The sequence below is a fragment of the Epinephelus lanceolatus genome, chromosome 10 (genome assembly GCF_041903045.1).
Source record: "Epinephelus lanceolatus isolate andai-2023 chromosome 10, ASM4190304v1, whole genome shotgun sequence".
In the NCBI taxonomy this organism is placed as follows: domain Eukaryota; kingdom Metazoa; phylum Chordata; class Actinopteri; order Perciformes; family Serranidae; genus Epinephelus; species Epinephelus lanceolatus.
The window spans coordinates 6649650-6668298 of NC_135743.1; the positions used below are offsets into that span (position 1 = coordinate 6649650).

An 18649-nucleotide genomic window follows, 5' to 3' on the forward strand; every position below is an offset into this window, starting at 1 on the left:
ATTTTTAAACCGGTTTGCTATTAAGAGCCTGACTGGACTGGACTGGTATACTGAATTTTGTGCACTTGACCTAGCATCTGCTCCCGAGTGGAACATAATGAGACTGTGTCCTAACAGGAAACGAGCGTACGACTATTATCATGTTACATTGTGTTACATTGGAGCTCCCTATCCACATTAAATACATAAATATGCACTTCTGTTACATGATTGTGTGCCTCAGATTAGACATGAGACGAAACCACTTTTAAGATGGGAGAGAAGCCTACTTGCAATCGTTCTATGTTTGTAACATTACTATTTAAACAGAAAACACATTTCATGTTGTAATATTTCCTGAAAATGTCATTCAACAGATCCAAGAGGAAGTAGCCTAGCTTGTTAATAGCGATGGTCATTTACCTTAGCAGGAACTTTCAGCTCCCTGGCAAACTCCCTCAAGCCGTTCCTTGTTCATTGTCCCAAATGTTGCCATATTCTTGCAGTTTTCATTTTCTTGAGAGGCTCACAGCCTATCAGACACTGTTGTCTCTGTCACTTTTTAAACAAATATGATATTATGTTCATCACGTCTGTCAAATTGCTGATTATGCAATACAAGTTGGATTTAGCGCTGTGGCACCGTGAGAGACGTAGCTAATGTAGGACTGCAACTTTTTACTGTGCCAGAACATGCTTTAATGATAAATGTTAGTTCAGATGGTTTGCATTGAGAGCTTAAACTGGTAAGTAATCTTTGTCTCCTGCAGAAGGTTTTGCTGTGGACCTACGCTCTAAACCAGGGGTCTTCAACATCTTTCAGATCAAGGACCCCTTCGGTCAAAGGGAGACTGTGCTAGAACCCCCTACTGCATGTATTTTATAAAACTGCGTTATGCTTTAGATAATTCTCTGAATATTTTTGGGTCTTCTCACATTTGTGTTTGCCTGCAGCTGCTCAGTCAGCAACAGTTATAGCATGGCTAAGGGCATTAGCCTCGCCTTCTGCACTTTAGCAGGTGGTTTCTGAGGTGGGTGGTGTGTCACAGTCTCTTGCTCAAAAAGTTACAAAATGATATATTGTGACTCACAAGAATGTTTCTACACTTGGAATAATCATAGAGCTAATTGGCCAGTATGTTTTAACAATACATATATGATTGCTAAGTAGTTCACCTTGCCATAATGGATAAGTGCCGCAGAGTGATTTAGCGTTAGCTAGCTCACATAATTGCATAAGGATTCATGGGTAACAGTTACCCTGTTATTAATGTTGTGTAAAACCCCAGGGTGTGTAGAGTTTGCATGTTCTCCCCATGTCACCGTGGGTTTTCTCTGGGTGCTCCGGCTTCCTCCCACAGTCCAAAGACATGCAGGTTAACTGGTGACTCTAAGTTGTCCGTAGGTGTGAATGTAAGTGTGAATGGTTGTCTGTCTCTATGTGTCAGCCCTGTGATAGTCTGGTGACCTGTCCAGGGTGTACCCTGCCTCTCGCCCAATGTCAGCTGGGAAATGCTGCAGCACCCCATGACCCCTCAAATGAATGAATCCAATTGAGGACTTTGGGGTGGATGAATAACAGTGCAAAGCATCTGACTTTGAAACCTGGAGTTGTGGCCTCTCTCCCTCTGGTGTCAACAATGAAGATTAACTTCTCATAACCTTGAGACCACCGTCTGTAGAATTAAGACATCCATCAGATCATTCCACTTAAGTGTTTGGAGTGCCACAGGGCTCAGGACTAGCTCCATTACTATTTTTTGTAACTATGCCATAAAAATTAAACATGTATGCTAATGTCATTATGATGCATAATTTATACTTAACAAACCTAACAGTCCCTGTTTTGTAAGTCACGTCAATAACCCATAGCACTTGTGTAAAATTGAAGATGGGCTTGAATTAATAAAAACATTATGTGAATGCTGAGCAGTTTAATTCCAGGCTCCTCAACGTTTGAATTCTGTCAGATCTTATTTTAATATTTAATCAAACACAAGAGCCACTTACATCTGCAACCCGGTCTCTTAGAAATTACGATAATAAACTACCGCTTTACCAAATATATTTTGCAAGGAAATGTAATTGCTTTGTAGATTATGATCATTAGACATGTCATGTCTTATTCTTTAAGGCAAGTTTTACTTTTTCAATGTTTAATAAAGCTCATAATCTTTTCCTAACATCAACCAAATGTTGTAAGTACTTAAATATAAAAATTATAATCAGTTACTGCCAAGGGACTGCAGATGTGAATTAGCTTTAACCTAAATCTGGTGCAATACATCAAATAGCAACATTTATGTTAATATTGTGCATGGTCCCTTTACAAATAAACTAAAATAAAGAAATCATGCTGAGTTGTTATGAGCCAGAATTGTTTTGCAAATGCAGATATTGTAGAAAAATTAAAATACATTGTGAGCAGTGAATATTTTGCATTCAGTGTCAACATTTTGCAGCTTTGTTCATTTAAAGGTTTCCCTATTTTGTTGATAAAATATGTAATTCTGTCTAATTCTTTATCAATACAGTAGTCAGCACAGTATGTATACTACACAGTATATGATGTGTATGTCTGTTTACAGTAAGGGTGTTGTCTGTTTTATTTTGTTGCCCTATTTGATAACTCTCAGCTAACTGGTAAGATCTCTTTCATCTCACGTGTTGAAGCCCAGGCTGTCTTTCTTATCCCTGACTTCATTACTATTGATCGCGTGTAGTCAGGCCACCTAAGAATCTGAGCTCATTTTGACGTGCACTCATCAGGCGTCTCTCTAGATAAGAGTGTTGGCTAAATGCCTAAAATGTTAATGACACTGTTTGGAATTCAAATGATGGATGAACAAATTTTGCCTCAAGCATACCTTCATTTATAAACACAATTATACAAAAGGAAAGGTCATTTTATCCTTTGAGATGTGACTAGTTTGACATATAAAGTAAATTAATTAATTATTCTTTGGAGCTCATGGTATCCATAAAATCAACTTAGCGATTGAATTGTGGAGATTTTAGCCAAGCTAATGATGTGTAGCATGTCCATATTAACACATTTTTAAACATTTAACATTATATTTTGATGCTCAATGCTACTCGAAGCTGCTTAGAACTTGCTGAAGTGGGTCGCCACTGGTGACCCAATAAGTTTTAAGAGGTTTTAATATTCTGAAGCTAAGACTTTATTTAAAATCAGATAAAAACCCACTGTCCCAGATCTTGCCTTGTTACTATAAGCCTTTTATTCATAATTTCAGAGAGAGTGGGACGCTGAGTAGAACCTGACTGTGGTTGACAAGTGTTCACTGCTAGCTTGTCATAATGCCTTTACAAGCTTTGAAACTTGTATTCATTGTCTCGATTTGGTGTTGAAACCTTCAAATTCTGAAAGACAAGACTGTTTTTTGATATTAAACCAAAGAAAGCTCCAAAATGACCCAAACTTGAGATGCTGACATAAATCCATGTTTATCTAAAAATGCACTGTGGCGACTTCCAGCAGATTTTGATAGAGCACGCCATTGTGTTATTTGCTGGAATTGAAGGGGCTTAGTCTAAGTGTGCTTTCACACCTGCCCTGTTTGGTTTGGTTCAGTCGACCTCAAGTTTGTCCCGTAAGTGCGGTTTGTTTGGGCAGGAGTGAACACAGCAATCGTACTCGGTCAGCGCTAAAATCAACCTGCGTAGTTGTCCCTCCATTGTGACATTAGAAAGTGTCACATTTATCTTGCAAGTGTACTCTTCTTCGCTTGGTTTACTTCCTGGATTTTTCCCACATGGAAATTCTGACCAATCAAGAGCAGCTTTCTCACACAAGGCATTTGATCTGGTCCACTTGTAAATGCTGCCGTGAGAACACGAACCAACTCTAGACAATTATACAACTTTGTAACAAAATTGGTCCCTGATTCAGATCAAAGCAAGACAACTCTAGGTCTGAAAGCACCCAGTCTAAAATCCCTCTCACTCTTTCATCTCTATATAACAGTCAGACCCAGTAGTTTACTCTGCAAAAAGAAGTAAATTGAGATTTTGGACGCTTTTGGATCATCATAATCTTATGTCATCATTGATAACTTTAATTTTTGTATCAGTAAAATGTAACACATTGCACTGTTGGACTGTCAACAGAAAGTAGTGCTCAGATATATCGTACAGAGTATTAAATATGCAGTAATTCTAAACACAGCCATCTCTTCCTATATTGTAAAAAATCTAAAACAGCACTCCTTCATGTCACGATGAAACAAGATGGGAAAAAAATGGTCACAATAAAGTAAACCCTCCTCCTCCACCTCCTGTCCTCCTGCATCATCTTCATCCTCTCTTTATTTGTCCCAATTTCTCATCTTTCCTTCTCTCAGCCCCCCACCCTCTCCTCCTCTGTCTTCATCTCTCTTTTTCCCGCCTTCTCTCAGCCCCTCTTGAGAGAGTATCCCACAGGTTGCTGCACTTACCGCCTGTCGCGTTGAATGCTAATGTGGCCGGCTGATGCGTGCCACGGTGACCGGAGTAGAGGTGGCTTGAAAGGAGGAGGGAAGTGGGGGAGAGAGATGAAAAAGAGGGAGAGAAAGCAAGAGAGCATTTTTAATTCAGGGGAGGGAGGGGAAGGTGAGGACCAGAGCGGTTGAGGGAAGGGATGGAGGGATGTGACGTGAGTGAGCGGGAGTATGGAAACTGATCATTGCAGGCAGAGCAGTGTTGGATAATTCTGCTCTCTCTCTCTCCCTCTCTCTCTCTCTCTCTCTCTCTCCCCACTCCACATCCCCAGCGTTGCTGCTCTGACCAGACACCGTTGGAGGAAAACAAACACCATCCACATACTCACACACTGACTTGCAGCAGAGAGGGCTGCCTCTGCTCCTTCGTCTGCTCTCTTTCATACACAGATACTCACACTCTGTCTAATTACAAACACACACTTCTTGCCTTGCAGCTGACCGAAGACCCAGAGGAGGAAACAGCAGGAATGTGACTGAGGATCTTCATCTGAAAACATCTGCCTGGAGGACTCCTCCCTCACCCTCTCTTGGCGGTTAACCCCAGCTCTGCAGCAGGTGAGCTTTATGTTGTTACCACATCTCATTCATGGTGCTGCATGTGTCGCAGTGGCCACTACCTACCGTATCTGTGTGTCGTGGCATCGGCAGTGTCTCAGCTGAGCTCTCCTGTCAGTGGGGTGCATAGCGCATGGATCCACGCTGAATTATCTTCACCGCATCGCTGGAGGACAGTAAAGCCGATCTGATGACATTTGTGGAAATGGATTTTGATTGTTGAAAGGATGCCAGCCGAGTGTTATGCGAGGATGCACTGCAGTTAGGCAACACCGGAAAGACAGAGAGGATGATTACAGTGCAGTGCACAGCAGGAGTATACTGCACACATCAGTACTATATTAGAGATGGTATCACTGTGTAAGACCTGTGGGAGATTTACGATTAATAATAAGATTCTCTTCCAGCTCCTTTTTTGCTGTATGAGCGAAACATTAAATGAGACCTTTGCAGAGTGTTTTCTGGTTGCAGCTCCAGCGGCAGATCAAAGTTTATGCGAGGGAGGCTGATTCCCACGCACCCAGCGTGTTCTCACAGAAACACTGGTGGCTGCACATCATGCTGGCTGTTGCTTTCCTTTTTTTTTTTTTTTTTTTCATGTAGTCTATATAATAACAATAACGGTGCTTCCTTAATAATTCATATGGCTTTTGTTTATGCCTTTGCCCTTTTCATGCAGCAGTGTTTCAAGGTAAAATGTGGGAACAGAAGGGATGTTTCTGCACATGTATTCACACATGGATGCACACACACACTTGCATGAACACGTACACACGAGTCCAAACAGAATTAGACACAGTTATACCTCGCTAAAAAGCACATCGATATCTTTTATTCACAAACACACACATCCACCCCTCACGTGAATGAACATGTCCACTTGTTGATCCACAGTTTCAGTAACTGGGGCAAATGCTTCACTGGCGATTTAACACACACACACACACACACATACACATACACCCCCACAGATGCCTGAGTGGCATCGACACAAACATACAATTACGTGCAAACTCGCTCTACACAAGATGGAAAGCAAGGTCATATAAATCTCAACAGCTGTGATGTTGTATTAATCAGTACAGCTCTTATGATCACATACATTAGAGTTGAACTGATAAATCAGCTTGACTCTAAGCTTGTATTAAATGTCAAATAACAGTGAGGCATGTTATCCACCCTCTGATATGAGGGAGGTTCCGTATGCACGACAGCTACATAATAAAACCCTTGGTAAAGAGCATCATTCTGTCTAAAACAGCTGCTGCAGATGCAAACCCTAAAATCATTTGTGTCTCTGTGATGGATTAAATGCTGTTTTAATAGCTTTAGAAGAAAAAATGCTGCTCTAGCAGGAACACTTATGGTTTCTAATTTACCTCCAGTGAAACACTAGGTATTGGACTCAATTCAATAACGTAAGTACCAGCCTACAAAGGCAGATTTAGCTTGAACTTGAATGTGTTGTCATCATAGCAACCAGTCAGGCTGATGATGCAAGGTCATTTGAAAGCAGCACCAACACAGCTTTGAATGCCGAAATCAGGCTTTTATTTTCACACAAGGACCCTTCCACTTGTTGCAAACATTTCACTATGCTTCACTCCGAGCCAATCTGCTGAACTGACAGCAGGTTTTTGTTGGTTTTCACTCCCATTTGCTGTTAATGTTTTTCTTTAATTCAAAATATCAGTGTGTATATAGAAAATCTGGATATTCCAATTGTAAAAGGAGAATAATAACTTCAAAAATCAATGGAATGATGGGCTGTATTTTCATTTTCCAGATGTTGCAATCACATTTCTATTATGTTGCTTAATACAGCATAGCACTAATACTGCACGTCCTGGGTTGAGTGTTAATTTCTCACTTTTTAAAACAAATGAAGCATGTTTTTTAATCTAATTATATATAAAAAATGTTGCACATGCATAAATAAAAGTTTTGCCTATTTAGTGTCATCTAGTGGTGAGGTTGCAGATTGCAACCAACTGAAACTTTTCCATGTGCCAAGTGTGTCGGAGAACTACAGTGGCTGACGTGAAAACACAAGTGGGCCTTTCTGAAGCCAGTGTTTGGTTTGTCTGTTCTGGACTTCAACTGAAACAATATGGTGCTCGTCGTGGAAGAGGCCCAAGCCCCTTGGAAAGGGCACTGGACTTTTAAACCAATTTGACACAGTGGCCAAATGTTAAATTAGAAGTCCTGGGACCATCACGTGATACCACTGTGTCCAATGAGACTTTCCCATAGATTTACATAGTGACAGAGATGTCTGTCATCCAGTAGGTACATATTTTGGAACATCACAACCCCCCCCAGAATTGATTGATCTCACCACTGGGATTTCATTCTTTTGGTCCAATAATATTTCGGAAGTCTGCAAGATTACATTTTTTTTATACCCATTCACGTTAGCCGAGCACTAAACTGGAAGTTAGCTGCTCAGCCACTATATGTTTCTACTGCGTTTGCTCTATGGGCCTAGTAATGCATAAGATCCGGTGAACTTCAGATTGTGGAAAATGAGCTTGTTTGGCTTTGTGCGCCATTGATCCTGTATCCAGTTCTCTGTATACATCCATGAGGAGAACCTGGTCCCTCTGTGGATATAAACAGCTAATTCTAAAGCCCTGTTCTCACCAAACACTTTCTGTATTGTACCTTTGGAACCAACAGTATCCCTTCAGACATGGTACCAAGACCCTAGGTCTGTTTAGCATCTCCACCGCAAACAGTACCCTTAAATATGGTCTGGGTTGTTGCTGTCCAGCACTCACTGTATTTCCTCATAGATGGAACATCTGCACCTCCTTTTAATGTCCACAGAACATGGTTGCACGCCGACATCTTCAGAACAAAATAGAACATGCTGCAGCGAGAGTCTTAAAAAATTGCGGGTTTGTGCATGTAGTCCTTCTTAGGCAAGCAAAGCCGGCCGAAGCCCACAGGAAAGACACTATATGATGCTTTTTTTCCCCTCCAAGTGAGGATTAGAATGTATAAGGTTCACATAGTCTGGTTGAAATTAATATATATTTTTAAACCCTTGAAGCTCCATGCATTACTAAAAGTGTCTGTCATCCAAGAGAGACAAAAAACAACAAAAGTAATGGTCAGAGTTGTCATATCGAAATTTAAGGTGTACTGATGGATTCACGTCGTCGACTCATGCATTGAGTAATATTACAAGTAAACGTTCCACCTTAAAACCAGCCACAACTCAGCCCTGAGCAGAGTGACAGTCCTCTACTGGCCAATCAGACTGCAGTGTTCACAGCTCCACCTTTTAGTACCAGATCTGTGTGCTAGGTACCCCAACAGAGGGGGGACCAAACATGGGGACGGTACAGAACGGTTCTATTGGTACCATCCACAACTTTTCACAGTGGAAACAGAAAAAATGTGTACGAAACTGAACCATACTGCTTGGTGGGAACGGGGCTTAAGGTAACACAGCACAGGAAAAAACAATGATTCTTTGTGTCAGGTGATAATATAATAATAAAAACATCGTTATCATTATTATATACCCTTTCTGCTATATAGCCCTCTATACCCTACACACTGCTCCTTTAAGAGATACATAAGTACATTATACTGGTTATACTCTCCGTTGTTATTTCTCAAGTTCAGTTTTTCTAAGCACATCCTGTAATGTGATTTTAAATTGTCTGTTAACATTTGTCTCAATCATTTTATAATTATGGTGGATTCTGTGCTCTGACTTCATCCTACACTGGCTGACAAACATGAATGTCAGTGCCTGAAATGTCAAGTCTTTGCAACAACTTGGCGATCGGCAGACAAAGGGACATTTTGTCTGTCATTTTGCCGGGTATGAGATGACAAACAGGCAGGAAGATGGGGAAACATGACATATCAGTGTTGTGGGAACTGAGGCAAACTGACATATCTGTATGTACTGATATATCTACAGTATTTCTGACCTTTTACAAGCCAATAACACCCACAGCCTCTAATTACAAACAAGCCCCACTCTGCTCATATTTGTTGTATTTAACCTGCTTTGTCATTTTCACAGCCTTTGAGTACTAAGAGATGTCTGCAGCTGTTAGTGGAGCAGGTAATCTGATGTCTGCTGTTGTTTTGCAGTGTGTGACGCCCCGCTGTGTGTTGCTGCCTGGGGAATGCTTGGTGGACGGACAGACAAGGTCTAAGCACAATGAGCAGCCAGGACAAATGGGTCACACTGACCCCAGCTGAATTCGCCTTGCTACAAGAATACACTCAGTGTGAGTAAGAAAGGTACTCTGTGTTTGTGTCTGACTGTGTAGAGCACAGTCTGTATCCTTCCAGGTGTTTCTCTGTGCAGTACGCATGTGTGATCCTGTTCTTTAAGAATTTTCCAGGTGACATGACGCTTTCAGGCAGCCGTGGTGCTCAGCCCCAGGCCAACAGCTGCAGCCCACACGGTTTCACATTGATTAAATGTTATAATCTTTAGCTTGTGCACCTCCGAACAGAACAGAGTAGAAATGGATATTTTCAGGGAGGTCTTTAAATTTGCACATGATGAAATTTGACAGATTGTGCATCAAGATAATGTTAGCATCTTTGCTAGCTTAACTGCTCGCTCTGGATAGCTCCATTCTTCTTAAAGCTGCTCTACAACCTTTTTTTTTATCAACAATGGATTCATGCCGAGTTCACACTACACAATTTTTGTTCGTTCCCACCATCACTATGACAGATTAGGCGATTGTGGGGTCAATAAATTGTGCAGTGACTTGGCCGACAGACGTGACACACTACATGTTGGTCCACGACCAATCATTCCTGGTTTTCTTTCACGATGTTTGTGATGTCATCGTATTATTCTTGTCCAATTTTTATTATTTTTACTATTATTTTAGTCACTGTGGCTGTTCATGTCCCAGCCGAAATGTTATTGTAGTAACGTAAAAAACACCACCAGATGTCAGGAGCTACATTTGAAGTGCCGCACGCAAACATGCAAGTTACTGAATCCTCCACAACAAGTTCCTGCAAATGTTTCACAATAAAAGCCTTTTTAGAAAATGAAGGGATTCTTCTTCTCCCATGTGCATTTTTATCAGCCTTGTTTCCAGCAGCAGCAGCAGCAGGCAGCTGTCTTTAACAAAAAGCATCAATTAACAGCAGACGGACAAAGTAAGTGAATGGCAGGTGATCATAGTGGAGCATTTAGCAGCTAAAGAGCCAGATAATTTCCCTTAGGAGCCGCTGGAGACCAAAAACAGGGCAAATTTTACAAGATGATATATTGTATGTCAATGGTGTGTTACTCCTTGTGCTGCCCCCAAGTGGCCAGAAAAATCAATGAATGCAAATTTATAGTCCGTGTAAAGCAAAGATAAATATGTCATGGTTTGTCACACCGCAGAAAAATGTGTCATTAACCACCGAGCCAAATTTAAATGGTTTTAAAAAGTCGCCAAGTATGTAAAATTAGGTTTCAAATTAGGTTTTGTTGGGGGGTGTTTGCTGAAGGAGCTGAACTGAATATCGAGCTGCTGCCATGCCGCTGCAAAGCCAGGGACTCTCATTAGGCGTTAACCCAGTAGCACACAAAGCACATATTTATATAGCAGGGGACGGGTTATGTTACAGGATGGCTCCAGAACGTCATTGAGCAGGCTTTTAGGCCCACCCAAAAATATAAATGCTGGACATATAAATGGTGAAAAACAGTTTAACAGTCTAAATCCACAATTCTGTACTATGCAGTTTGCAGACTTTTCACGTTTTCAACAAGTCTTCTCTAAAATGTATAATGTGGTTAGAGAGATTTAACTGATTTTGCTTTATTAAGACTTTAGCAGATACATTCACATGTGACACTATATTTTTTAACCTTGTTTAACATGTCCATATGGTGTTTTTTAGTTGCCACAAGAAATGTCATGAGCAAAACAAGCAGTCAGTGCCATAGCTGAGCATTTCTCCCTGAGGAACCAATCCTATCAACTTGAAAAAGACCTGGTGATCAAGGTTTATCTGACATTAGCAACACATTATAAGCAGTCTGATGACACAATGAAGCTAAAGGCTCATATTATCTATCACTGTTTCCAAGCAGAGGTTTGTGTGTTTGATGAGCAGATTTGAAGGTGAGCAGGTGCACTCAGCTGAGGGGCAGAGCCAATTTGCACATTCATAGATAATAATAATATTAATCAATTGTATTTGATATAGCACCTTTCACAGAAATGAAATTCACGAAGTGCTTCACAAAATGCAATAAGGCAGTCAAACAATGAAACATCAACAAGAAGAAAGTAAAACATAGAGCGAATAGGCCCCAGACAGAAACATACCAGGGAACGAGCGCTGGACAGTTTAGGGTGGGACAAATGCCATTTTGAAGATATGGGAATTGTTTTCAAAAATTTCTCAAGAGACCGCAGATTGTAAATCTAAAGGAAGAGAGTCCCATAGTGTTGGAGCCACGACTTTAAAGACACAATCACCTTTTGTTTTGAGTCTGGAGAGTGGGACAGCCAGTAGGTCCTGTTCTGAAGACCTGAGGGACCTACTGATGATATACGCATCCAGGTATGCTAAATGAGGCAAGATGTAGAGTTACATCTAAGCCATTTTCAGACATTAAGGGATTGTTTTCACAGACTCAGCTAATAATAATTCTAATGAACAGAAATGACTTTTTAGGGTTTTATTGAAGCCCAGAACTTTAAGAGTACTTGTTGCCTCAAATTTACTGGCTTGTTATTGGTACATTTGACATCTTATATTTGCCTTGAACCCATTTCAGGATTTAACACAAATCGCTCTCCAGGTTAGCGTACTCTATTATAACACCTGTTAGTGGAACATCACCTACTGTATTATATTTTACCATTCGTCTTCATGACCCCTGCGACCATCTTTGCTAATGGAACGCTCTGTTTTAACATGATATGTCTCCGGCGTCCATGTCACACCAAGTTCTGCCATGTGACAGCGTTGTCAGCTGTAATAATATATTCTCATTTCTTATTTAGGCTCTGCAGTGTGAAAGTCTTTATTTCACATGTGGATTACAAATTTTGTAAATGAAACTTGCCCCCAAATGAAGTGAATCAGATAGCCATAATTTGGCAGCTGATTATGCTTCTGATCAAATCTCACCAATGTGCACCTGCTGGAGTTATTCATCAAGTTGAAACGAGCAGTTTATGACAGTTAGGAGAGTTTAGTGAATCTGAGTCAGAGCACTCGTACGAGCAAAGTAAGAATTTCCTACTGTTTCCATTGCTGTTCATTGCCTTTTTGGTTGCAGTCACTGTGTGGGTCAGGGGATGAAAACATTCAAAGAGGTAAATGTAATAGAAGTTTCACCTGCAGAAATATTTTGTAGGATAAAAGAGATACTGAGGATTAGACGTGTGGCTCCTATTACTGGATTCTCTTTGTGAGGTTCTGCCGTCCTTGTACCATTTGCCAAGGTGTTTTATCACAGTTGGAGGAAAAAAAATACAGCAATGCAGAGTTGATTTTGCTTTGCCTGTTTCTCGCCTAATGTTTTCAGAAACATATTTTAGCTTACTGTTGAATTGTGGCAGCAAGAGGGCTCCTGGTTCAAACCCAGGGTGGGGGGGCCCTTCTGTGCAGAGTCTGCATGTTCTCCTCGTGTCAGCGTGGGTTTCCTCCAGGTGCTCCAGCTTCCTCCCACAGTCCAAAGACATGCAGGTTAATTGGTGACTCTAAATTGTCTGTAGGTGTGAATGTGAGTGTGAATGGTTGTCTGTCTCTGTGTCTAACGACCTGTCCAGGGTGTATCCTGCTTCTCACCCAATGTCAGCTGGGATAGGCTCCAGCCCCCCACGACCCCCGACAGGATAAGCAGTTACAGAAAATGAATGAATGAATGTTGAACTGTAATAACAGATCATTTGTTATCAGCTGGCTGCCATGCTGTTTTCGGATTGGCAACTCACATCACATCACCCACCAGCGTTTGTTGGTCCTCTGTGGCGCAGTGAATTTTGGTAGTTGTAGGTTTTCTGTATCTCAAGCAAAGACAAATGCCACAACTTTTTTTCTCTTTTTTTCTCTGGTCATGTAGCACCCAAATCAAAAATTAGTTCTGATGTGTAGACAGCTTAGTTTTATAAAAAAAAAAGGCCATATTTCCAACAGTGAAATACTTCTACCACAGTGTTGTCACAACATGAAATTGAAAATTGAAATGTAAAGTTTTAAAATATCTGCTACATTTTATTTTTTAAACAAGGTATTTTTTATAGCAGAGTATTAATAAACAAACACAGAAACATTAAGAACAAAAAGACAACCCCTCCCGCCCATCAACCCAGGTACAAACAGAGAAAGCCAGACTAGTCAAAGGAAATCTAATAGAGAAGGAAGAAATATTTGCCACAGAAATTAAAAGATGGTTGCCAGGTGGCAAAGAAGTGTGCAGTCGATCCTTTGATAAAACAACACTTGTTCTTCAGTTGTAAATATACATAACATCCTTGATCCAGTGTCCATATGTTGGAGGTGAAGAGTCCTTCCATTTACACAGGATGAGCCTTCTGGCTTGAGGTGAGCAGAGAGAGACAATGTCTGCTTTATCTGCTACATATTATTGTAACATTTTCATGATTTGCCGAAATGTTCAATACCAACACCATTTCTGGTGATTGGGTTTCCTCAGTTCATCAAAGATTGTTGACACAAGGCAACTTTTCACTTCATCAGTTATTGTTTTTGGAAAGTTGGTGTGAGTCTGATTCCTGCTTCCATATCTTCAGTAACCTTCCTCTCACGTTGAGACAATAACAGAAGAAGACATAAATTCTCTCTGACAGCATCAATCCACCGAGTTAACAATAACCGGAGCATTCCTCTTGTCTGCTGTGAACTGCAGCATGGATCAATTCACCGTGGTTAATCACCTACATCCCTTCCTCTAATGATAAAATTTTGACGTTGTAATTGTAGACTTGATGTTCATCTTGCTGATGTAGGAAGCTCAAGCTGCTCAAGCGTCTAATTCGTGTGGTGCCGCTTTAGCTCTGAATGATTCATTCTCGACCCGACAAATGGCTCCCCTGCTCAGCAGCCTGTGCTCTGGATGCCTGGAGTTTATGTTACGCTCCAAGATGTTGACACATTTCATCATTTGAAATGGTACCAGGGATGGAAAGTATGACGATACCTGGCAGGCTAACTGCGGGATGTTGTGCACCACCCACACGTATTTTTGGACAGACTTTAAAAACACAAGTCACAGTAAATCGTTTGTAGGAGGCAAAACAATGGAACTAACTGTGGACGAGGAATAGAGTCGTTAGGTGTCCAACTCTCTTGATCCTAAGTGCTTTTTTGCATCAGGGTAGACACGGTGGTGGAATATATTTTACAGCTATTTTCAGTGTCAAACACGACATCTTTGAGGCATTTCAATGGCTGCACTAAGTATGAATCTTAATAATTAATGCTTTTCACCCAGGATCTCTTGTTCCAGTGTTTCACTTAGTAATGACATTTCTCCCTTTAATTGCTCTGCGCCTGGTAACAACATTGTTCCTTACTCCGAGGAGCTCCCCTGCTCTCTCCGGCATATGCTACACTTGAACCAATCAGGTTCTGGCTTTTTGTCTCTGTGTTTTCCTCCTAATGTTTGCTTTGTGGGTGGCTAAGGAGTTTGTTGAATTACACAAAAACATGTTTCAGAGACCTGAGGTTTAACAATGTAGCTTGAAATGAAAACTGTGTGGTAATAAAAAAAGGCAGAATGACAAAAAGCAAAACAGCAAGAGAGAACCAAGGAGTGTGTGCACGGCTGCGTGCAAGCTTGTGTGCACGCTAGACAGATTTGGATAATCATGTTTCAACGAGCTCCGGGCGACTCTTTGTGCGGCGTGCGGCTACATGCTATAAAATATCCCATTCTCTGAGCAGCAACAATGGGCATCACGTTGCCTCACCTTCCCTCCTCATCTCGCCCTTCATCTCGCCTCCTACTGTATCCCTCCCTTCCTTCTCATTAAAGAGAGCCATGCACACTTTCATAACATTTTAATAGCTGTGTGCCGAGTCAGGCACCTCGGATCTGACTCACAACAATTAGAGTTTCTCTTTATGTGATATATTTGCTAATGTGCGTAGTGTAGCAGAGTGCTGCTTTACAGAGGGAAAATTCTTTGACTTTGAAAGGTAAAGAAGATGTTCAGTGTGTTAATGAACCTAAAAACATCAAATGAGTCTTGTCCTCTGATTATTACTGTGTGCCACACAAGGGTTAAATCATTAACCTGATTGAGAGAATACATTGTATTTCAGCAGCGCCTGCTGAATGTGACAGGCAATCAGTGGATACATAATCAGACGTGGTCAATAATAATGACACACACTCAGTCCAATGTGAAGCAATTATTTCTAGTCACTGTTGGTAAAAAGCATCCTGAGAAAATCAAAGGTCTGAAGCCATTAGTGTGGAGGCGACGAAATGTAACAAACAACTAAAAGCTGTTAAGAGAAGCTCAAATGGACATTTAAATGGCTGCAGCCATGACTTTAAAATAATTGTCCTCTTTTCTGTGACATTTATTCTACAGTATCTACAGTATGCAATCATAAAAATGTTACAGCTTTTGTCCAATGGAAAGTCTAAAGACCGATATTTTAGGGCCATTTGACCTTAATAGGATGAAAAACATAAACCAGTGGGGGTTAAGTAACGAGGTACATATATTCAAGTACTGTACATATGTACAATTTTGAGGTACTTTTACTTTACTTGAGTATTTTTTTTTATATAATTAATTTTTTTCATCAACATATACAGTACAGGCCAAAAGTTTGGACACACCTTCTCATTCAATGCGTTTTCTTTATTTTCATGACTATTTACATTGTAGATTCTCACTGAAGGCATCAAAACTATGAATGAACACATGTGGAGTTATGTACTTAACAAAAAAAGGTGAAATAACTGAAAACATGTTTTATATTCTAGTTTCTTCAAAATAGCCACCCTTTGCTCTGATTACTGCTTTGCACACTCTTGGCATTCTCTCCATGAGCTTCAAGAGGTAGTCACCTGAAATGGTTTCCACTTCACAGGTGTGCCTTATCAGGGTTAATTAGTGGAATTTCTTGCTTTATCAATGGGGTTGGGACCATCAGTTGTGTTGTGCAGAAGTCAGGTTAATACACAGCCGACAGCCCTATTGGACAACTGTTAAAATTCATATTATGGCAAGAACCAATCAGCTAATTAAAGAAAAACGAGTGGCCATCATTATTTTAAGAAATGAAGGTCAGTCAGTCCGGAAAATTGCAAAAACTTTAAATGTGTCCCCAAGTGGAGTCGCAAAAACCATCAAGCGCTACAACTAAACTGGCACACGTGAGGACCGACCCAGGAAAGGAAGACCAAGAGTCACCTCTGCTTCTGGGGATAAGTTCATCCGAGTCACCAGCCTCAGAAATCGCAAGTTAACAGCAGCTCAGATCAGAGACCAGATGAATGCCACACAGAGTTCTAGCAGCAGACCCATCTCTAGAACAACTGTTAAGAGGAGACTGCGCCAATCAGGCCTTCATGGACAAATAGCTGCTAGGAAACCACTGCTAAGGAGAGGCAACAAGCAGAAGAGATTTGTTTGGGCCAAGAAACACAAGGAATGGACATTAGACCAGTGGAAATCTGTGCTTTGGTCTGATGAGTCCAAATTTGAGATCTTTGGTTCCAACCGCCGTGTCTTTGTGAGACGCAGAAAAGGTGAACGGATGGATTCCACATGCCTGGTTCCCACTGTGAAGCATGGAGGAGGAGGTGTGATGGTGTGGGGGTGTTTTGCTGGTGACACTGTTGGGGATTTATTCAAAATTGAAGGCACACTGAACCAGCATGGCTACCACAGCATCCTGCAGCGACATGCCATCCCATGCGGTTTGCGTTTAGTTGGACGATCATTTATTTTTCAACAGGACAATGACCCCAAACACACCTCCAGGCTGTGTAAGGGCTATTTGACCAAGAAGGAGAGTGATGGAGTGCTGCGGCAGATGACCTGACCTGACCTGAACCCAATCGAGATGGTTTGGGGTGAGCTGGACAGCAGAGTGAAGGCAAAGGGGCCAACAAGTGCTAAACACCTCTGGGAACTCCTTCAAGACTGTTGGAAAACCATTTCAGGTGACTACCTCTTGAAGCTCATGGAGAGAATGCCAAGAGTGTGCAAAGCAGTAATCAGAGCAAAGGGTGGCTATTTTGAAGAAACTAGAATATAAAACATGTTTTCAGTTATTTCACCTTTTTTTGTTAAGTACATAACTCCACATGTGTTCATTCATAGTTTTGATGCCTTCAGTGAGAATCTACAATGTAAATAGTCATGAAAATAAAGAAAACGCATTGAATGAGAAGGTGTGTCCAAACTTTTGGCCTGTACTGTATATAACCATAATAGTAATTAAAGGGAAATTTCGGTTTATTTCAACCTGTCTCCTATCGTCCTAAATTTGTTTCAAGTGACTAGTGACATCAAAATAATAGTTAGCATGTTAGCCGTTAGCCTAGATACAGCCAGGGCGCATAGTAGCATCAGACCTGTTAAAACGTAAGTGAACGGGCAACCTTCAAGTGCAAAGTTAGTCCACTAAACAAGCTTTTTTTCCACAAAGACCGCCTCATATCGTTAGGATAAATGTCAGAGAACATATAGAAAACGACATGTAAATGTGTTGTCTTACCTTACCGGTGTGCTGCCATGTTTGTTTACCATCTAGCTCTGCTTTCCAAAGCGCGGCCGAAATATCGCGAGAACAAGCAGCAACAGCTGGAAGGCAGAACCGGACAGTAGCCTGAAAAGTTCATTCATTTATTTTATGAAAGATTTATAGAATAATGGCTGACTTTTTGCCAGACTTCGACTTTGTGGAGGAGGAATTTGATTTTGCAGAGTTTGATGGCCGCCCTTATTTATTTGAGCCAGAATACACTGACGAAGAGCTTCGTGAAACTGAAGAATGGAGGAGGAGAGAGAGAGAGAGAGGCGCAACAGGTAGAGGACGAGAGAGGAGGAATGGCTGCTGCAAGGCTGCGTAGCTCTGGAGATTGGTGGTGTACCTGTGAATGCTGTGCCCCAGTGCCCACAGAAGAGGAATGCCTCTATTGCAAGGAATGGGACCAGTTACAGCCTTATTTTCAAGGTCTGGATGTGACCGAGGACGAGACACCTCCACCTGGAGTAGTATCCAGCTGGGCTTTATCTAGAGCTTGCGAGATATATTTCAGCCGCGCTTTGGAAAGCAGAGCTAGATGATAAACAAACATGGCAGCACACCGGTAAGGTAAGACAACACGTTTACATGTCGTTTTCTATATGTTCTCTGACATTTATCCTAACGATATGAGGCAGTCTTTGTGGAAAAAAAGCTTGTTTAGTGGACTAACTTTGCACTTGAAGGCTGCCCGTTCACTTAGGTTTAACAGGTCTGACGCTACTATGCGTCCCGGCTGTATCTAGGCTAACGGCTAACATGCTAACTATTATTTTGATGTCACTAGTCACTTGAAACAAATTTAGGACGACAGGAGACAGGTTGAAATAAACCGAAATTTCCCTTGAAGCAACCACGGCGATACCACTGAA

General features: G+C 41.2%; 1 protein-coding gene across 2 annotated transcripts in view; it reads left to right on the plus strand.

Annotated features, from left to right (window-relative positions):
• Positions 1-4774: 4774 nt before the first annotated feature.
• dgkb (diacylglycerol kinase, beta) overlaps positions 4775-18649 on the plus strand; it is a 112346-nt gene continuing 98471 nt past the window's right edge. Inside the window, exons 1-2 of one of the 2 annotated variants that reach the window (XM_033641666.2) lie at positions 4775-5036; positions 9153-9292. In XM_033641666.2, coding sequence (XP_033497557.1) covers positions 9223-9292 — 70 coding nt within the window. In that variant the 5' untranslated portion in view covers positions 4775-5036; positions 9153-9222. The remainder of the gene's footprint in view (positions 5037-9152; positions 9293-18649) is intronic. The other variant, XM_033641667.2, reaches the window with a different exon arrangement.